Source organism: Mirounga leonina, unplaced genomic scaffold (genome assembly GCF_011800145.1).
Source record: "Mirounga leonina isolate KUSES-001 unplaced genomic scaffold, KU_Mleo_1.0 Mir_179, whole genome shotgun sequence".
Taxonomy (NCBI): Eukaryota; Metazoa; Chordata; class Mammalia; order Carnivora; family Phocidae; genus Mirounga; species Mirounga leonina.
In genome coordinates, this window is record NW_023270466.1 from 3,388,631 (window position 1) to 3,412,057 (window position 23,427).

General features: G+C 36.4%; 1 protein-coding gene across 4 annotated transcripts in view; it reads right to left on the reverse strand.

The window, feature by feature from the left end:
* The window catches only part of AGTPBP1 (ATP/GTP binding protein 1), a 184,481-nt gene that overhangs the window by 103,439 nt on the left and 57,615 nt on the right, over positions 1–23,427 (reverse strand). For all 4 annotated transcript variants that reach the window (XM_035024409.1, XM_035024407.1, XM_035024410.1 and 1 more), the window contains exons 7-11: positions 23,084–23,215; positions 20,696–20,789; positions 6,258–6,295; positions 2,923–3,131; positions 532–709 (exon numbers count right to left, since the gene is read on the reverse strand). In XM_035024409.1, the coding sequence (XP_034880300.1) occupies positions 532–709; positions 2,923–3,131; positions 6,258–6,295; positions 20,696–20,789; positions 23,084–23,215 (651 nt within the window). The remainder of the gene's footprint in view (positions 1–531; positions 710–2,922; positions 3,132–6,257; positions 6,296–20,695; positions 20,790–23,083; positions 23,216–23,427) is intronic.

The window sequence follows — 23,427 nt, forward strand, 5'->3', positions numbered from 1 at the left end:
CAGTCAGTTAAGCCACTGACTCCTGGTTTTGGCTCAGGTCGTGATCTCAAGGTCCTAAGATTGAGCCCTGTGTCAATCTCCAGGCTCTGCACCTCCAATAAATAAATAAATCTTAAAAAAATAAAAAAATAAAAAAATAACATTTTTGGTGATTAGGTATTAACTTAAAAAAAATGAATTTCACCAAAAAGTTATAAATGTAAGCCCAAATATAACTACCTAAACATTTAATGTTTACACTCTTATCCTTTGAAAATTTATGTAAACTATGAAATAATGTTCCTATGTAATGCTTAAATTTTTTTAAATTCACATTTACATATATATAACACATTCCATACTACTGCCTTTAATTATCAGAACTCAATTTCTTATATTTGAAGAAATATTTAACTTAAAATATAATGTGAAAGTTTATTGTGTTCATTAAGGTCTCTTTTGCTGAGGAACTAGAAATGAGGGAAAAAAAAAAGTCGACAGTCACACAATTCCAAGAACCACTGAAAGCCAGCAGTAAACATGCAGTCTTACCTTCAGGGGGTAAACTGTAGAGCTGGGCCACAGGCCCAGTCACAGGAATAACTGGCAACTGGAAATGGAAAGAACTTTTAATCGTTGGGAGTGGCAGGCGATTTTTAGGAAAACACTTCCTCATTATCAGACTGGAGGTGTTGACAAGAGGATCAAGGGTCCTGACTGCCAAACATTCCTGTTTTTTAAGAAAAATAAAAAATGAAAAGAAAGAAAAAAGATAATATGCCTTTGGTGAATAAGTGAATCAATTTTACATTACTTCATAAAGTAATACATCAATAATTTTCAAGAGACAAATACACAAAAACCAATATTTTAATGTAATATGATTATAAAATAGCTTTGCCTATTCAGAAGTATCTCTTCATAAGTAAGAACTTCATGTGGCAAATTTAGTAATACTTTTCCTAAAATATTTTAACTAAGCAGAAATCAGTACCATCTTTGGCACCAAAAGTCACCAAAGTATATTAGTCCCACTTCATCCCTGGTTTCAGTTACTCATGGTCAACTGTGGTCCAGCACAGATGATCTTCCTTCTGACCTAAGGTCAATACTAACCCTAATGCTATAACACAGCATACTTACATCAGTCCCCTCACTTCATCTCATCACAGAGGCATTTTATCATCTCACATCATCAACATAAGGATGAGTACAGTACAGTAAGATATTTTGAGAGAGAGGGACCACATTCACTTAACTTTTACTACAGTATATTGTTACAGTTGTTCTGTTTTATTATTAGTTGCTAATCTCTTACTGGGCCTAATTCAAACTTTATCACAGATATGTATGTATAAGAAAACACATTGTATATATAAGGTGAAGTACTATCCAAGGTTTCAGGCATCTAAGATCCAAGGGATCTTGGACCATATCCCCCACAGATAAGGGGGGGACTACTGTGCTAAGTAATACCTATGAGTGACCTACAAGGCATTTAGCAAGCCTAGGGCATAAAATAAAAATTATTTTTAATTTAAGGGAAGAAGCAAAGAAACATTAAGTAAAAAAGATAGTAAGAAAGGAGTAAGAAATAAAAAGGAATGTGCACTGGCTGAGCCTTTCTCAGAACTGTTATCAGTTATCATACAATAGAACCTCTAATAAGTTGATTCTTCAACTTACAAAAAATAGTCTGAATACCATGATTTTAAGTTTTAAGAGTTTAATATGCTGTCCTGGTATCCAATCTTGACAAAGGCTAATGGACAGGGGATCTGAACCTATAACATAAAACACTACTGGCATTTAGATAGCACTTTCATATCCCATAAAATTTTCAATATAAATTTTCACATCTGACCTGTCAGAACAGATGAGAAATTTAGGCTCAGAAATATTAAGTGGCATAAACAAGGTCACCCAACTCTTCCTGATAGATCAATTATCCATCACTGTCTACATGAGGAATAGTAAAAACAAGTGCATATGATTGATCTAGAAAAGAAAAAGCTTAGGGTAAACATAAATTGTGTGTTCAGGTATCTTAACTACTGCCATGCAGAAAGAGACTGTTGTGTGCAAGACCAGGAGGGCACAACCAGGATGACTGGCTGCAATTTTTAAAAGACAGATTTCTTTCTAATAACTATAACCTTCTATAAACAAAATGGTTGCATTGTAACATCCCCACTGCCCAGAGCTGACAGTCTTCTTGCTAAAGATATTGTCAAGAAGGTTTACGGTTAAGATGGCTGGCAGAACTAGGATTCCTAACTCCAGGTTTCACTTTTGTACCTTCTCTGTGTAAAAATGCTCTATCCAGAAGGAAGACATTGACAATACTCACAAACAACAGAATTGCCTTACCAGCTATAAAGATCCATAAGTATCTTATGAGGGGAACATGCAAAACTGAGTACAGCCAACTGCCTATCTTAGCAAACATGGCTCTACAGATTCCCTTCCTGCCCAGTGGATGGATTTATACATCCTCCTTTTACCTAAAATCTCATATTGCAGAGATATGCACTCAGCACTTTCTCCAACTCAGTCTGAGGAGGTCGCGTGAGAAAGGTTTATCATGCCTTTTCATTTTCAGATTTTTTCTTAAACATATTTATCACACTTTTTTCAGTATTTGTAAGAATACTAAATTTTGGGGGTGCCTGGGTGGCTCAGTCGTTAAGCGTCTGCCTTCGGCTCAGGTCATGATCCCAGAGTCCTGGGATCAAGCCCCACATCGGGCTCCCTGCTCAGTGGGGAGCCTGCTTCTCCCTCTCCCACTCCCTCTGCTTGTGTTCCTGCTCTCGCTATCTCTCTCTCTGTCAAATAAATAAGTAAAATCTTAAAAAAAAAAAAAAGAGTACTAAATTTTCTTAAGAACCAAATAATATCATTAACACATAACCACAGTAATAGGAAGAAAATTTAAAAACTCACCTGTGAAGTGTTATACAGAATTTTCATCCCATTGGCATCTATAAATGCTTTTCTTCCCAACTTGATGTTTGTAACACTTTTTAAACTCTGTAAAATTCCTTTCCGAATGAGCATGTTTCTATGCCGGTTATCATGGCGGTGCCAATCTACATAAATTGTTAAAAGGACTTGGACATATCCTCTGTCTACAGCTCTTCTGGCGTTTGTTTCTTTAACAAAAGAAAATTGAGAAAGAACATTTTTTAAATGACAAGAGAAAAATGGTAGAATAAATTAAATTAAAAATATCACCACAATATTGCAATGAGTTTTTTTTCAAAAACATATACATAGCAGCCACATACTTAAATATTTTTTTCTCTAACAAAATAAATGAAAAGTCCCAGATGGCAAACTACATTGTCATTATTGTAACGTCTATTATAAGCCTTGTTTCCACTGAAATTAACTCTACTGGATTGTAGCTTCTATTACAAACTGTATGTGTTTCCACTGAAATCACCTGCTTTAATTACCCCCACAATTATATAAATATCCATGCCATAACAACACTAAGTTAAAAATACTTACAGAACTTTTAGTAAATGAAATGTGAAGAGCACTTTACTGCTTTCTGGTCATTAATTATCTAATGTAATAAAAACTACATTAAAGAGGCTTTTTTGTAAATGGTTGATTTTACTGGGGTAGAATTAACAGAAATCCACAAATTTGATCTATTTTATTAAAGTGTTAATATTTTAGATTATTAACCAAAAGGGTACATTTCACTAAAATGGCAGTAGGGGAACCCTATCATAGCAACATCTGGAGCCACTCCGTACCACATAGGGGCACCAATGATAGGAACACAAACTAATGTCGAATACCAACCCATCCAAGCCTTGTTTAGTCACAAAGAAATTCCAATCTCTCCATAACCTAAGTTTACCCTGGCTCATGGCACAGGCACTAAGATAATGTAATAGTAAGGTAAGGCTCTGTTGCTTTTAGTTACCTGAAAGAGTTACTACAGCTTCCAAATTGCTAATATGTACCTAAAACATAAAGATGTTGAGGTCAACAAACTACTAATGCTCTCTCAGAAACCCTGTTCTGACTTTAGGCAGCTGGAAGAAATTCACATGGTGGGGAGAGGGGCTTTCTTACATAAACGCTTTAAAACCTCTTCTGTGCCTTCAAGAGCTAGTTGGCCAAGGTTGTGGCTATTTACACAATCAGGTCAACAGTTTTGACTAACAGTAGTTTCATGTATTTTAAAGGAATATGCACTTTGTTTACACCACCTGGAGTATATAAACCTTTAGTTTACTAGCTGTGAATATGATTTTCTTAAAAGACATTATGAGCCTAAATGGTATTTATGTGAAATATTTAAATTCTTTATTAAAGATCAAATAAGAAACTTGCCCGTAACTCAAACACAGGTGCTGAATGAAGAGAAGTAAACAGAGCTATGTGCAATCTGCAACTGAGCACAACTAAAAAGTTTAGTGAAGGGGTTTTTATTCATGTGTTCAGGACACCTAACTCACTATCAACCTATGTCACTTCTTCCCTCTCCAGTTAAAAGATAACTCAGGTTCCCCTTTAGACTGCAGCATCTCATCCATACTCTAGCGATGGCACCTAGGCTGCCTGTCCTTCTGCACTGTGTGTATACATGTTCTTTGCTTTATACTAGCTCAGGGTTATTACAGTAGCCTTATTTACCCTTTTATTTTTTTTCTCTCATTTACCCTTTCAAAGTAAATAACTGCCCCCTCCCAGAAAGCAGTTAAAAAAAAAAAAAATCAATGAATGAGAATGTTCCAAAATGCCACAGTGCATTTAAAAATATGCAGGTGCTACTAAACATTATCATGCATTATTAAATTTTTATTCTATTTAGAGCCATGTGCCCTATGAAAACATACCAAATATAAACTAGACTCATCCTACTGGTCAGTTACTTTTTTTACCTGATGGAGTAAAACAGGTATGTTTGTCCACCATCCTCCTTTGAAGGAGGAGGGAGTAAAAAGAAGATTACTATTTAAAACGCAAGATACCAGATTTCAGTCCTCTTAGATTAACCAATTTCTATAAATAGTTGAAACTTATCAGGGTTTTAGTTTCTACTGACTTAGTGATTTTGTCATCAGTGATTCTGAAAATTAATAAGCTTCAGTTTTAATAGCTATTTTAATCTACTCTAATTCAAAAATATATGCCTATATGAATTTAAAAATTAATCTTTAAATAACAATTTGAACCACAAAGGGCACAACAAAGCCAGGCCACAAACATCTTTTAAAATTAATCCAAGTATTCTGATCTTGGTCTAAAGTTTATCACATCATATATGAAAATAAAGCTACATGGTTCATCTAATTGAGTACCACACATTTCATTTCAAAGATAAAACTGTTAACTGAATTTTATATACTCTGGTATATAATACTAATACCTAAGACGACTTTTTAAATTTAATGAATGTAATAATCATTACTTTACCAAATACCAGATTTTCAATCAATTAATCATTTGCTACTGTTCAAATTAACAATTCTGGTCATTCAAATTTAAGGGCAAGTTGGTGTCACCCTTTATAGACAGTTTTGGGGAAAAATAACATTGAAAGCCCTCATAACCTTAGGACTAAATGTTACTGTGGTTAGTTAAGATGTTAATTTAATCAACCAATGAGAATGGAAGTGCTAACAAAAGTTGTATTTAAACCACAGATACTGAGTACCTTGGAGAGAGAGAACATATAATGTAGATAAATTTCTCTCCAAAGGAATCATATCATAAGACTAAATACATTTACTCCAATGCTTCAATTTTGAAGATAAAACAGTTGCTTTAGTTTGTAAATTTACATTGTCATTTTTAATGATTTAAACTTGAATTTGATAGAAATGAAATTTTTAATAAGAGGTTTCTAAATGAAAATCATTTGTGTTCAACATACAGTAGTTGTTCACAATATTCTTCACAGTAAATATCCTCAATATCATGTTAGCTTCACTTTTAAAAAGATGATACTTATATAATATTTACATGTTACTTGCCTCTATTAACAGGACTTTATATTTATATAATGAACTTATAAAAAGAAAGTCAATGTACTGGAATGAATTACATAGATGTACTACATTATAGCTCAATAAATGACATTAGCTATGATGTGTATCGATCAACCATATGAAAAGATAGAATCAACTTTGACATTAAATTATAGCAAACTGCTTTATAACTACAGACTAAATCTACATTTCCAGTTTCTTTAAAACAGCAGATAGAATACTTGGAAAAATAGTATCTAGTATTTCTAGTATTTAAAAACTTACTTGATTTTAGCAATGCAGCAAGAGTGTCTAAAGCAACCCTGTCAACATGAGAAAACACAAACAACAACAAAACTAGTAAAATTAATCTACAATAGTAAATTCATACAATCTTTTCAGATAAGTAATTATTATCTATTCCAAAAGTCATTCCTGTTATCGTCAATTACATATGGTGTTTCTCTGTATGCATCTCTCCCTTCAGGTTAAAATCGGATATGAGGAAGATTGAAATATTAACAGGCAAGCACCAAAAAAATTTTTTTAAGGAAGATAAAGACACCGTTTAAGTCTTTATATAGGAGATTAGATATATAGAATCAATTATTGTACTTGTATCTGACCCTGACAGAGTTTACAACATAACAGTATTAAGAATCAGAGGCCCTGATTCATAAAAAATTAAAACAAAAACAAGTTTTAAGACAAAATTGGTAACTACAAAATTCTATAGATACTCATAGCTATCTGACTTTAAAGTATTTTAGTTCTATCAAGCAATAATCCTAATATTTAAGGTGATAACAAATGTAAAATATTTTGGAACTAGGAGGTTTGGGGAGAAGTAGGAGCCCTTAACATTTTTCAACCATAAGGCACCAAAGAGAATAATGAACCTAATTAATATCTCAAAAATTCTTACTGCCCATTAAAGGACAAAGGAATTGCCCAAAAATTTAAAAGTACTTATATTTTCTTTGGAACATAAATACACAAATATGCGCAGTGAAATCAACTGCCATTAATTAGCTTTAAAAATGCACATCACTGTGGAAAACCTGTAATTCAAATATTTTTTAAAGAAATAAGTTACTGAAGAAATGGCACTTAATTTCAGTAACTTTAAAAACATAAAGCTACATACTACAGTACCTCTTAGCAAGATTTCAACAACTATAATTAATTTGCATAAAAATATGCACTTTGTCAAACTAAAGCATGTCACTCATCATTAAGCATTTGTTGAATGCCTACTAGACACCCACAGGGGCAGATTCTTCAGTGGTATAAAATTAGCATACTTATCTCATCCACAATTTTACAATCTAGATAATGTGATAAAATGTACACATCTATGAAAAAACTACTCAAGAAATTAAAACCAAAAACAAAGCAGTGAAGTAAAAGTTGCATATGTTAGTGTAAAGGAGACCCAGCACGATGGAGTATGTAAAGGCAAAGAGCACAATCAACTAGAAGACTGAAGATGGACACTGGTTCACAGTAAAACCTGCAACAATTATCTAGAACTAGGCACAGAGTAAGTGCTCATTCATAATAAATGCTCATTAATGCTACCCTCTAGAGCCAGTCATCAATGGCTGCGCTTTGATTTACTGACAGAAATAAAGCAATCATATAAACCTTTATTTAAGATAACATCCATAAAAAGAAAAACAAAAGTATATGCTTTAAAAAATATTACAAATTCAGACCTGGAACTTTCTCCAAACAATGTGAAGTTTTGGTAATAGTGAGTTAAAAATAAATGAAAACTATGAAATTACATACTGACTTTTCATAGCACTAAATCATTAGTAAGAAACTTTCCATAACCTTACAATTATGTACTAAAATGCGCATAAGACTATACAACTACCAGCATAAGGATGGCTTTGAAATTGGTCAAAATTAAACACAGAACTAAAGGGATCTTCCAAGTGAAACAATACAAAATAACAGAAAAGAAGCAAGATCTGATAAATGCCAGAAACTGTTATAGATGCCTTATATATGTGTTTTCTAGTTTACTTTTTTTATAAAGATTTTTATTTATTTGTCAGAGAGAGAGAGAGCACAAGCAGGGGGAGTGGCAAACAGAGGGAGAAGCAGGCTCCCCGCTGGCTCCATCCCAGGACCCTGGGATCATGACCTGAGCTGAAGGAGGACGCTTAACTGACTGAGCCTCCCAGACATCCCTGTGTTTTCTAGTTTAATTCTTAAAACAATCCTGGTCCACAGAACTGGCACATTTTATGGCTAAAGAAACCAAAGATTTCAGAATATAATAAATATGCCTAGGCTCCCATAAAAGCGAGGTGCTATGGAAAATGAGTAATATAAGCCTCCTGTTGAGAAGGAAACTTTTGAAATCAGAAATATCAGTATCCTCCAAAAGAGACGTTGAAGTCCTAACCCCCAGTACCTCTGAATGTGACCTTACTTGGAAACAGGGTCATTGCAGATTAATTAGTTAAAATGAGGTCATACTGGAATAGGTGGCCCTTAATCCATCATGATTGGTGCCCTTATAAGAAAAGAGGAGACTACCTGAAGACAGACAGGCAAGGAGAGAACCTCATGTGAGGGCAGAGGCAGAGGTTGAAATGTTGCAGCTTCAAGCCAAGAAACACCAAAGGCTGCCAGCAAACCACCAGCTAGAAAGAAGCAAGGAAGGATTCTCCATAAGGTTTCAGAGGGAGCACTGGACCTACTGACAGGTTAATTTTGGACCTCTAGCCTCCAGAACTGTGAGACAATAAATTTCTGTAATTTTAAGCCACCGAATTTGTACTAGGTACTTTGTTACGATAGCCCTAGGAAAAAAATACAATCACTTGGATGCAATCACTTGCAATGAACTAATAGGATTTTCCCATCTACAGTTAAGCCTTTATTCAAAATTATAAAAATCTTAGAGTACTTTCAGAAACAGTCTTTCTCCCCGGTTGGTAGTGGTTTATAATACATTTGAACCAAATAAAAGTGCTTCTGACAGTTTCTAATCCTTAAACTACATGCTTTTGGGTTGTTGTTTATTCTTCAACACCAGCAAAACTAGGATATGAACCCAGTTTTTTCTGACTCCAAAGCTCATGATGCTTGTTTCACAGCTGCACTAGAGTAAAAGAAATTATGAAGGGGTGCCTGGGTGGCTCAGTCAGTTGGGTATCTGCCTTCGGCTCGGGTCGTGATCCCAGGGTCCTGGGATCGAGCCCCGCGTCGGGCTCCCTGCTTGACAGGGAGCCTGTTTCTCCCTCTCCCTCTGCCTACAGCTCCCCATGCTTGTGCTCACTCGCTCTCTCTCTGTCAAATAAATAAATAAAACCTTTAAAAAAAAAGAAAGAAAAGAAATTATGAAGTTTGGTGCAAAGTCACTTGACATTTTTACTAAAAGGTTATTTAAGGGGTGCCTGGGTGGCTCAGTTGGTTAAGCGACTGCCTTCAGCTCAGGTCATGATCCTGGAGTCCCTGGATCGAGTCCCGCATCGGGCTCCCTGCTCAGCGAGGAGCCTGCTTCTCCCTCTAACCCTCCCCCCGTCATGTACTCTCTCTCTCTCTCTCATTCTCGCTCTCTCAAATAAATAAATCTTTAAAAAAAAAAAAAAGGTTATTTAAAAGGTATTTTTAAAAACTTCAGTACAAAAAAATTCCTGAAATTCTCTGACACTTACAAGCAGTACAAATTTGTAAAAGTTACAAAAGAATTTTAGAATAACAAGTTTATCAAAATGCACAGTCTGTGTTATGTTAATTCATTAGAATTTTTTAGATTCACTATTTTATACTTCCTCATGTATTTTTCCAATCTTCCTAAGTCCCACACAGAATAATACAACCAACAACGGCTTAAAAAGCATCCTGTGGCTTATTCATTTAGGAGCAGTGAAGGAAGGAAGGCTTCAGCTCCAGGTACTCATGAACTCATATCTCCTTTTAATTGGAGGGTCAATCCTTATGGGGACATTCAAGAAGAACCCATTACTTTCTGGGTTGCCTCCATCTGGATTAACGGTGTTTAAATCCAAAACCTAAAATTGGAAAGGAAAGGAAATCTTCAAGGGCATCATCACCCTTCAAACATAAATAATAACCCTAACCTTATTCCACTAAACATAGGACATTGTTTCAGGGAAGGAAAAACAATAAAATAAATGTTCTAGATGTCAAGATTTTTTAATTAAGGGGGAGACCCTAAGATTATTAAAAATGATAGATCCAGATATAGATGTTTGGTCAATGAATATTTTATTCTTTTTAAAGTAAAAACAAAGTAAAAAATTTGTTTTTCTTTTTTTAAATATAAATACAGGAAGGAATGAAGGGATAATTTAGATAGCACTATTCCTTTTTGAGAAGTTTAGACCCACTGATTTCTGCCTAATTTTGGATACATCCCTATACTGTATATTATAATGACACTTGTGAAATGCTCTGTTTCTCCTAGGAACTTTATACTAGATTTGGTAACTGGTTAGAATAGGCTAATATAGACCTTAAGAATGAGATCATAACCACTAGATAAAGAATAAATTAAAAAGTACTTTATGGGTCAGGGGAGAAACGGTATATAAATGTAAAAATAATGAACACACTTTTAGTACTAACTAGAATTAATTCACAGCCACATTACTACATTACTTACCTAAACTAATTACATTGCATTCCTAGGCATTGTGTTAATTAGAAGAATCATCTCATTAAATACTCACATCAACCTTCTGATGTAGGGGCTGATACTACTATTTATAGACATAAAACAAGGGCTTAAGTTAGGTAGCCTTCTATGTATCCTGGAGCCAGTAAATGACAGAGCTAACATGCAAATCCAGGTCTCTGTCTCAGAGCCCACTCACTACACTACACCAATTCTGTAAGTTGGTTTTACTTGTGATAATCGTTTTCCGTTTTGTTACATTTCATCAGATGTTCTAAAATTATGTATGATCTTTACATAAGTAAAAAGTTAAGACATCCCACCAAGTAATATTAAATGATAAATATATGTGCAAGTAAGCTCCCATTTTCAAAAAGGATACAAGCTGAAATATTTGACTTTTTTTTCACCTTGATCTTTATTTCAAAAAGAGTAAGAGTGGAAATGCTCTGAACTTATTGGTAAAATTTAACCAAATATTTGATGTGGGTAAGTTCTTCCTCACAAAAGAGTCACAACTAATAAAAGCAGAAAGATAGAGAAGGGGGCGGAGCAAGATGGCAGAGGAGTAGGAGACCTGGATTTCGTCTGGTTCCAGAAATTCAGCTGGATAGGGATCAAACCATTCTGAACACCTACAAACTCAACAGGAGATCAAAGAAAAGAATAGCAACAACTCTCTGAACAGAAAAGCCACCACTTTCTGGAAGGCAGGATGTGCAGAGAAGTGAATCTGAGGCGATATTCGGAAGGATAGACGGCGGGGGAGGGGGCCCCTGTCGGCCACTTCTGGCAAGTGATAGAGCCGCGGAGCACAAAATCGGAACTTTTAGAAGTCGGCTCCACTAAGGAACGTCGCTCCGGTGGCTAAGCTGGGGGTGGAACCCTCGTAGGACAGTGTGGTCTGAGGACCCTCGGGGTCACAGAAAGACCAGGGGTGCCTGAGTGTGGCAGAGCTCCCAGGTATCGGAGCAGGGAAGGTGGCTGCAGAGACGGAGTCGAGGAGTGGGCTCTCAGCTCGGGGTTGCCATAAACCGTGATCCGTGGCACAGTCGGGCCACTGCTTCTCCAAGCGGGGACCCAACAAGCGGCAGATCCGGGGAGACTCACCTTCCTCTCCCGGGAGGAGCGGTGCAGGAGCGCACCGCAGGGATCTGCTGGGTTTGGAGACTCCACACGGGGTCGTGTGCCAGAGATAGAAACACTCGGTCACAGGCCGGGTAAGCACGGAGTGCGGCCGGAGACCGGGGAGAGGGGAGTGATTGACTGCTTTTCTCTGGGGGCTCACTGAAGAGTGGGGCCCAAGTTCTCTGCTCCTCCGGGGCGGAGATTGGGAGGCCACCATTTTCACTCTCGGCCTCCAAAGCTGTACGGAAAGCTCGCAGGGAAAAAAAGCTCCGGAGAGCAACCCCGAGCAGATTACTTAGCGCGGAAAGGCAAGGGCAGGGCAATTCCGCCTCCGGCAAAGACATTTGGGAACCACAACAACAGGCCCCTCCCCCGGAAGATGAGTGAGAACAGCCCGCCAAGACCAAGTTTACTGATCAATGAGAACGGCAGACTCCAGCGCTAGGGGAATATTGCACATAGAATCCATGATTCTTTAGTCTTTCAAAGTTAATTTTTTCTTAACTGTCTTTTTTTTTAATTTTCTTTTTCCCTTTTTCAACAAACATCTTATCAATCCCTTTTTTAAAAAACATTTTTATTTTTTATTTTTAGAGTCATATTCTAGCCCTTCATAGTAGTTACCCTTATTTTTGGCATATATATATATATATATATATATATATATATATGTATGTTGTTCTCTCTTTAAAATTTTGAGATAGTTTCTTCTAACAGATCAAAATATACCCTAAATCTCTACTGTATGGTTTTGTTCTACTCTCCTGCCTGATCACATTCTCTCTTTTTTTTCTTTTTTTTTTTAAATTCTCGTCTTCCTTTTTTCAAACAACTTATCAATTCCTTTTATAAAATTTTTTTATAATTTTCATCTTTACAGTCATATTCCATCCCTTCCTTATATCAACCCTTATTTTTGCACATATATAAGTTTTTCTTTCTTTAAAATTTTGGGAGGCACTTTCTTCAACAGACCAAAGTTCACCCAAAATCTAGTGTGTGGCACTGATCTATGCACCAGCCTGATCATATTTGATCATATTCTGGGTTTTTTTGTTTTGTTTTGTTCTGTTTTTGTTTGTTTTTATCTTTTTCTTTTTCTTTTTTCTTTCTTTCCCTTTCTTTTCCCCCGGCTTCAGGTCTTTTCTGATTTGTTTAGAGTATATTTTCTGGGGATGTTGTTACGCTGTTAGCATTTTGTTCTCTCATTCATCTATTCTCCTCTGGACAAAATGACAAGATGGAAAAAATCACCTCAACAAAAAGAACAAGAGATAGTACCGACTGCCAGGGACCTACGCAATATGGACATTAGTACGATGTCAGATCTAGAGTTCAGAATCATCACTTTAAAGATACTAGCTGGGCTTGAAAAAAGCATGGAAGTTATTAGAGAAACCCCTTCTGGAGAAATAAAAGAACTAAAATCTAACCAAGTCGAAATCAAAAAGGCTACTTATGAGGTGCAATCAAAAACAGGGGTGCTAACTGCTAGGATAAATGAGGCAGAAGAGAGAATCAGTGATATAGAAGACCAAATGATGGAAAATAAAGAAGCTGAGAAAAAGAGAGATAAACAACTACTGGATCACGAGGACAGAATTCGAGAGATTAGCGATACCATAAGACAAAACAACATTAGAATAATTGGGATCCCAGAAGAAGAAGAAGAAAGGGAGACAGGGGCAGAAGGTATACTGAAGCAAGTTATAGCGGAGAACTTCCCTAATTTGGAGAAGGAAACAGGCATCAAAATCCAGGAAGCACAGAGAACCCCTCTCAAAATCAATAAAAATAGGTCAAACACCCCAACATCTAATAGTAAAACTTACAAGTCTCAGAGACAAAGAGAAAATCCTGAAAGCAGCTCGGGAAAAGAAATATGTAACCTACTATGGCAGAAATATTAGAATGGCAACAGACCTATCCACAGAGACCTGGCAGGCCAGAAAGGACTGGAATGATATCTTGAGAGCACTAAATGAGAAAAATATGCAGCCAAGAATACTCTATCCAGCTAGGCTGTCATTGAAAATAGAAGGAGAGATAAAAAGCTTCCAGGACAAACAAAAACTAAAGGAATTTACAAACACGAACCAGCCCTACAAGAAATATTGAAAGGGGTCCTCTAAGCAAAGAGAGAGCCTAAAAGCAACATAGACCAGAAAGGAACACAGACAATATACAGTAACAGTCACCTTACAGGCAATAAAATAGCACTAAATTCCTATCTTTCAGTAGTTACCCTGAATGTAAATGGGCTAAATGCCCCAATCAAAAGACACAGGCTATCAGATTGGATTAAAAAACAGCCCCATCGATATGCTGTCTGCAAGAGACTCATTTTAGAACCAAAGACACCCCCAGATTGAAAGTGAGGGGGTGGAAAACAATTTACCATGCTAATGGACACCAAAAGAAAGCTGGGGTGGCAATCCTTATATCAGACAAATTAGATTTTAAACCAAAGACTGTAATATGAGATGAGGAAGAACACTATATCCTACTTAAAGGGTCTATCCAACAAGAAGATCTAACAATTGTAAATATCTATGCCCCTAATATGGGAGCAGCCAATTATATAAGGCAATTAATAACAAAAGTAAAGAAACACATTGACAACAATACAGTAATAGTGGGGGACTTTAACACCCCCCTCACTGAGATGGACAGATCATCTAAGCAAAAGATCAACAAGGAAATAAAGACTTTAAATGACACGCTGGACCAAATGGACTTCACAGACATATTCAGAACATTGCATCCCAAAGCAACGGAATACACATTCTTCTCTAGTACCCATGGAACATTCTCCAGAATCAATCACATCATAGATCATAGATCAGGTCTCAACCGGTACCAAAAGACTGGGATCATTCCCTGCCTATTTTCAGACCACAATGCTTTGAAACTAGAACTCAATCACAAGAGGAAAGTCGGAAAGAACTCAAATACATGGAGGCTAAAGAGCATCCTACTAAAGAATGAATGGGTCAACCAGGAAATTAAAGAAGAATTAAAAAACTTCATGGAAACCAATGAAAATGAAAACACAACTGTTCAAAATCTTTGGGATGCAGCAAAGGCAGTCCTAAGAGGCAAGTATATAGCCATACAAGCCTCTCTCAAGAAACAAGAAAGGTCTCAAATACACAACCTAACCCTACACCTAAAGGAGCTGGAGAAAGAACAGCAAATAAAGCCTAAACCCAGCAGGAGAAGAGAAATAATAAAGATCAGAGCAGAAATCAATGAAATAGAAACCAAAAGAACAGTAGAACAGATCAACGAAACTAGGAGCTGGTTCTCTGAAAGAATTAACAAGACTGATAAACCCCTGGCCAGACTTATCAAAAAGAAAACAGAGGGGAGCCTGGGTGGCTCAGTCGTTGAGCGTCTGCCTTCGGCCCAGGTCATGATCCCAGGGTTCTGGGATCGATCCCCACATCGGGCTCCCTGCTCAGTGGGAATCCTGCTTCTCCCTCTCCAACTCCCCCTGCCTGGGTTCCCTCTCTCGCTGTGTCTCTCTGTCAAATAAATAAATAAAATCTTTAAAAAAAGAAAAGAGAAATGACCCAAATCAACAAAATCATGAATGAAAAAGGAGAGATCACAACCAACACCAAAGAAATACAAACAATTATAAGAACATATTATGAGCGGGCGCCTGGGTGGCTCAGTTGGTTGGGCGACTGCCTTCGGCTCAGGTCATGATACCGGAGTCTTGGGATCGGGTCCCGCATCGGGCTCCCTGTTCGGCGGGGAGTCTGCTTCTCCCTCTGCCCCTCCCCCCCTCATGCTCTATCTCATTCTCTCTCTCAAATAAATAAATAAAATCTTTAAAAAAAAAGAAAAGAGCATATTATGAGCAACTGTATGCCAGCAAATTAGATAACCTGGAAGAAATGGATGCATTCCTAGAGATGTATCAACTACCAAAACTGAACCAGGAAGAAACAGAAAACCTGAAGAGACCTATAACCACTAAGGAAATTGAAGCAGTCATCAAAAATTTCCCAAAAAACAAAAGCCCAGGGCCAGATAGCTTCCCAGGGGAATTCTACCAAACATTTAAAGAAGAATTAATAACTATTCTTCTGAAACTGTTCCAAAAAATAGAAATGGAAGGAAAACTTCCAAACTTGTTTTATGAAGCCACCATTACCTTGATTCCAAAACCAAAGACCCCATCAAAAAGGAGAATTACAGACCAATATCCTTGATGAACATGGAGGCAAAAATTCTCACCAAAATGCTAGCCAATAGGATCCAACAGTACATTAAAAGGATTATTCACCATGACCAAGTGGGATTTATCCCTGGGCTGCAAGGTTGGTTCAACAGCCACAAATCAATCAATGTGATACAACACATTAACAAAAGAAAGAACAAGAATCATATGATCCTCTCAACAGATGCAGAAAAAGCCTATGACAAAGTACAGCATCCTTCTTGATCAAAACTCTTCAGAGTATAGGGATAGAGGGTACATACCTCAATATCATAAAAGCCATCTATGAAAAACCTACAGCGAGTATCATTCTCAATGGGGAAAAACTGAGAGCTTTCCCCCTAAGGTCAGGAATGCAGCAGGGATGTCCACTATCACCACTGCTATTCAACATAGTATTAGAAGTCCTAGCCACAGCAATCAGACAACAAAAAGAAATCAAAGGCATCCAAATCAGCAAAGAAGTCAAATTCTCACTCTTTGCAGATGATATGATACTTTATGTGGAAAACCCAAAAGACTCCACCCCAAAACTGCTAGAACTCATACAGGAATTCAGTAAAGTGGCAGGATATAAAATCAATGCACAGAAATCAGTGGCATTCCTATACACTTAACAAGACAGAAGAAAGAGAAATTAAGGAGTCGATCCCATTTACAATTGCACCCAAAACCATAAGATACCTAGGAATAAATCTAACCAAAGAGGCAAAGGATCTGTACTCAGAAAACTATAAAATACTCATGAAAGAAATTGAGGAAGACACAAAGAAATGGAAAAACGTTCCATGCTCATGGATTGGAAGAACAAATATTGTGAAGATGTCAATGCTACCTAGAGCAATCTACACATTCAATGCAATCCCCATCAAAATACCATCCACTTTTTTCAAAGAAATGGAACAAATAATCCTAAAATTTGTATGGAACCAGAAAAGACCCCGTACAGCCAGATGAATGTTCAAAAAGAAAAGCAAACCTGGCGGCATCACAATTCCGGACTTCCAGCTCTATTACAAAGCTGTCATCATCAAGACAGTATGGTACTGACACAAAAACAGACACATAGATCAATGGAACAGAATAGAGAGCCCAGAAATGGACCCTCAACTCTATGGTCAACTAATCTTCGACAAAGCAGGAAAGAATGTCCAATGGAACAAAGACAGTCTGTTTAAAAAATGATGTTGGGATAATTGGACAGCCACATACAGAAGAATGAAACTGGACCATTTCCTTACACCACACACAAAAGTAGACTCCAAATGGTTGAAAGACCTCAATGTGAGACAGGAGTCCATCAAAATCCTAAACAAGAACACAGGCAGCAACCTCTTCGACCTCAGCCGCAGCAACTTCTTCCTAAAAACATCGCCAAAGGCAAGGGAAGCAAGGGCAAAAATGAACTATTGGGACTTCATCAAGATAAAAAGCTTTTGCACAGCAAAAGAAACAGTCAACAAAACCAAAAGACAACTGACAGAATGGGAGAAGATATTTGCAAATGACATATCAGATAAAGGGCTAGTATCCAAAATCTATAAAGAACTTTTTAAACTCAACACCCAAAGAACAAATGATCCAATCAAGAAATGGGCAGAAGACATGAACAGACATTTTTCCAAAGAAGACATCCAAATGGCCAACAGACACATGAAAAAGTGCTCAACATCGCTTGGCATCAGGGAAATCCAAATCAGAACCTCAATGGGATACCACCTCACACCAGTCAGAATGGCTAAAATTAACAAGTCAGGAAATGACAGATGTTGGCGGGGATGCGGAGAAAGGGGAACCCTCCTACACTGTTGGTGGGAATGCAAGCTGGTGCAGCCACTCTGGAAAACAGTATGGAGGTTCCTCAAAAAGTTGAAAATAGAGCTACCATACGATCCAGCAATCGCACTACTGGGTATTTACCCCAAAGATACAAATGGAGGGATCCAAAGGGGTACGTGCACCCTGATGTTCATAGCAGCAATGTCCACAATAGCCAAACTGTGGAAAGAGCCAAGATGTCCATCGACAGATGAATAGATAAAGATGTGGTATATATATACAATGGAATATTATGCAGCCATCAAAAGGAATAAGATCTTGCCATTTGCAATGACATGGATGGAACTGGAGGGTGTTATGCTAAGCGAAATAAGTCAATCAGAGAAAGACATGTATCATATGACCTGACTGATATGAGGAATTCTTAATCTCAGGAAACAAACTAAGGGTTGCTGGAGTCAGGGGTGGGGTGGGAGGGATGGGGTGGCTGGGTGATAGATACTGGGGAGGGTATGTTCTATGGTGAGCACTGTGAATTGTGCAAGACTGTTGAATCACAGATCTGTACCTCTGAAACAAATAATGCAATATATGTTAAGAAAAAAAAAAAGAAGAAGATAGCAGGAGGGGAAGAATGAAGGGGGGGAAATCAGAGGGGGAGATGAACCATGAGAGACGATGGACTCGAAAAACAAACTGAGGGTTCTAGAGGGGAGAGGGGTGGGGGGATGGGTTAGCCTGGTGATGGGTATTAAAGAGGGCACATTCTGCATGGAGCACTGGGTGTTATTCACAAACAATGAATCATGGAACACTACATCAAAAACTAATGATGTAATGTATGGTGATTAACATAACAATAAAAAAAATTTTTTTAAAGTAGAAAGAATGAGAAAATTAGAAAAGTCACTATTCTGCAACCCCTGAAGAAACAGTGGATCTAGACAATGTTATGGAACACTGCTAAATTATTAGGTGAGAAGTGAAAGGATCACCTCAACTCAGTGATCTTAAGTGGTGCAAGACAGAGTACCAGCACCACATATGAAATATTTTTGATCAGAAAAAAGGAACCCAAATCTAATCACGCTTCCAGCTCTATGGGTCTACAGGAAATTTGAGGGACATATCTACATGTTAAAGGAACCCAGGATACAGTCATCTTAATCCAGAATGTTGGGACAATCTACAAGACATCACCCAAGTCTTTAAACAAATAAATAAAACAGAAACCCAAAAGAGAGGAACTGTTACTGATTTTTAAAGATTACAAGACACAGCAATCAAATAAAATGTACAGATCTTATTTGGATCCTGACTGGAACAAGCCAACTGTAAAGAAGACATTTCTTAGACAATAAGAAAATATTAGATGATATTAAAGGATTATTAGTATTGTTGGACAAAGAAACGATATTCCAGAAACATTAAAAGAAAAAAGTTGTGTCTGATAGCAATCATACTAAAGAACTCACAGAACAAATGTAACGGCCAATATTTGCTTCAAAATAGTCCAGAAAAATAAAGGACAGGGAAGGGAAAACTGAGATCAAAATGGCACAATGTTGGTAACTGATGAAACTGGGTGGTGGGTATTATAGGTTCTCTTGTAGTTTTGTGTAGGTCTGTAATTATTCTAGTCTATTTTTTTTTTAAGATTTTATTTATTTGTCAGAAAGAGAGCACAAGCAGGGGGAGCAGCAGACAGAGCAGGCAGAGAAGCAGGCTCCGCGCTGAGCAGGGAGCCCACCGTGGGACTCGATCCCAGGACCCTGGGATCATGACCTGAGCCGAAGGCAGCCACTTAACCAACTGATCCACCCAGACATCCCTATTCTAGTTTATTTTTGTGTAGGTTTGAAAATTTCCTAAATATGATGAGGAATAATGTGTGCACCTTGTTTGGATTCTGATTCAAACAAACCCATTATAAAAGGGCACTTTGAGACAACGGGAGAAAATTGAACACGTATTGGACTTTAATTATGTTAAAGAATTAATAATTTGGTTGAGTATGATTTTAGTATTATGGTTATTTTTTAAGTTGCTATTTAATAGAGTGATATACTGAAGTATTCAGGGAAAAAATAAAATATATTTGGATTTTTTTTTTTTTTTTTTACAGAAACTTATATATGAGAATGACATCTGGGATTTGCTTAAAAATACCTCGGCAAAAATAAAAGTATAGAGGGGAAATAAATGAAACAAAAGTGTCAGAATGTTAATAACTACTGAATCGAATAAGTGATTAATAAACCTAATTCAAAATAATTTCATCCTAATATAATATAAACTCTAGGTGTCTTTGAATAATTCCAAAGTAAAATATTTTTTTAAAGAATGACTTCTAATATAGCTTAAGAAACAAATACTAAATATAACCAAGTAACTGGAAATTGCTTTAATTTCCTGAGGCTGACAGACAAATGAATAGATATACATATCTTGTAATATATATATATATATGCATAATTTAAAATAAGAAAAAAGAAAAAGAATGACATTATTTTGACAAAAAAGAAATGTATAAATTTAAAATACATTCAGATAATTGTGCAAATGAAGGATGCATTCATTAAAAGATTGCAAACCTGGGTAGGGAATATAGCAGGCATTCAATAAATGTTTCTGAATGAATGCTACTCTATCAATGATCGTTTTCCTCTTATATTATCTAGGAATGTTGGACATCTAAATTTCCGTAACACTACAGTCAATGAATTTAAAGCTTTCTAATTTTGATATACCTCTGAAGATTAAACTTTATATTGAAGAAAATCTTTATCATAATAAAATCACTATTTGAGAACTAAGAAAGGACCCTAGATATAATACAATTCAACCTACTGTTGCACAGATAAGATGATGAGGCCCAGAGTAACAAAAAATACACCTCTATTTATACTCAAAGCATTTACTCACTTCATGAGACCCGAATTCTTCTTACTAAATGGTCCGATGATTTTAAACAGCAGCTCCACAACTCCATTTTTCCCTAAGGATACTGAATTCACAGCTAGGAGGCAGAGGAAAGGATGTAAAATGATTTTAAAACCTCAACAAGTAGAAATGTGTATTCTTGGTGATACAGAGCTGAAAACATACACAAATTCTTGAGAAGACCCAAGCCCCTCATAAAGCCTACCTAGCCAATCACTTGAAAGGAAGATTGTTGTTTTTTTTGTTTTTTCTGGCTTTATTTATGACCTCGCAGGGAGATTATGAAAGAAGTTATATAAAACAACAAACTGTTACTTAAAAAAAAAAAAAAAAAGAGTTTTAAGTTACTCTGTTTTTTCTTCAATAATTTAAATACCAGGTCATGGAGATTCAAAGACAAAAACAGTGTGGGCCCTCAGAGAATACAGTATAGAGCAGAGTGACAAAAACAATAAACAAATAATTACTAAATTACTTTCTAAATAGATTAAGAGTTGCAGGCTATTTAGGTTACACCAGAATGAAGCCCCAAGTCCAGAATGAAACTGAAGGTATCTCTGGAGAAACTGAGCCTGAGTTCAGTTTTTACCAATGAAGAGGAGCTAGCTAGGGCAGGAGCTGCTGTAAGGAAATGTCTCTGGAGACAGAGATAACATGGCAAACAGAACAGAGTCGGTGAACACCATGGGTATAAAATTACACATTAAAACATACAGTATCAGACAGAAGCTTATCAATGGGAAGATGAGGTGGGAAAAGAAAGTAAACAAATTATAGAGCCCTAGAAGTTGTTTGTTCTTTCAACTACAGGGAATTGCCCGAAAGGAACAACCAATCAGACATGCATTTTAATATAGGTCAGATGTCACAGCACTGTGGGGAAGACAGATTTGAGAGACATGGTAGCAGGCTGTGGTCCAGGTGGGAGGTGATGAGGACCTTGGCTAAAGCAGCTGTGGAAAAAGAAGTAACAACTGTAGAGTTTCACACAGAATATGCAAACAATTACCAAAATCAGGAAATTGTGTCTAACAATTTTCAACTCTGAACAAATTTATTTTAAAAATCATAGATAAACCATTTACCAGCCTTCTAGTGGTAAATTCAGTAAGATGCCACCAAAAATGTAAGCTAAAGTCTTGTATGATTTTAATTTCCTCTGTATCTATTTTTCCATTATCCCTTCTAATTTTATCTCTGTGTGGTCTTCCTTTTTCCTTAATTGGGGTATTCAATGGTTTATCTGTTTTATTTAGTTTTTAATTTTATTTGAGTATAGTTGACACACAATGTTAGAGTAGTTTCAGGTGTGCAACTCAGTACTTTGACAAGTTTATACATTATGCTATGTTCACCACAAACATACTTACCATCTGTCCCATTACATCACTATTACAGTATTATTTTATTTTTAATCCAATCATTCCATTTCTTAAATTAACTGGGGCTTTTTTTCTAATGTATTCTTTTTCCCTCTACATTCCTCTGCTTTTCTTGTGTTTATTCTTCCCTTCCTAACTTCTTTGGTTAGATATCCAATTTATTCATTTCCTTCTATTCTTTTTAATTACATAAGTGTTAATTATTTAAAGTGGTCAAAGCTATTTTCCTATAAGCTCACCTTCAGCCATACTGTCAAAGTATAAATACAGATAATCATATACATACATAAAATTTTATACATACACACACATACGTATATATATATACCCACATCTCTACCACTTTGAATACCATTATTCTGCAATGATATATTCTGCAATATCATGTACTCCCCACAACTTCAATTTCAGATGTCTTATTAACCACTCCAATCCCATAGTGGAAATAGAAATTTCATAGCACCTAGGTTTGGGACCTAGTATTAGAGAGTATATATGTGTGTGGGGAAACAATTTCTCCGTGATCTCTCTTCTCTCCAGCTTCCTTGGAGGCTGTTGTACTATTTTTTTTTTCCTGTTCTGCTACTTCCCTATCGATTGCTGAAGATAATTAGCTCCAGGTGACTATGCTTCCATATGCCTTCCTTCTCAGCTTTCCTCTCATCTGTGAAAATCCAAATAGGCTCAGCAGTTTTTCCTGCCGATACCCTCCTATTCTTCCACATCTTTCCACAGGCCGTTACACATCCCCTTCACTACAAGCTTTTACAAACTGCAGGAAATGAGAATTCTCAAGATTTTGTCAACTCACCTTCTTACTCACATCACTTTTGTGGTGGTGGGGTTAGGAGTTACAAAGAGTCATATTACATATTCTCTTTTCTTGTCTACAATTTTTAGAACTTTATGGAGTTCAGGTACTTTTACATTTTCATTTTGTATAACCTGACAACAATGAGTAAACTGAAAGGTGCTCTAAAATACTTACAGTTGGCAGAATATACTCGTAAAAGCTGAAGACAAGGCAAAACCAAGCGATGATTCTGCAAATTCTGTTTGACCAAATTCAGGGTTATATTCAGAGCTCCATTAATTCTAGCTTTCACTCCAAATTTTTTGTCTGTTTAAAAAAAATGAACAAACACAATTTATTCATGTATAACTTTTGAATGAAATGAAAATGTCATAAACTATATACACACATACACACTTTTTAGAATAAGCATTTTAACCAAATACTTCAAAGTTTAAAAGGTCATATGTATGCCACAAAGCAATGGCAGAACCCTTAAATAATCACTATTCTAAGAGTTTAGAGAATCATTTTAATCT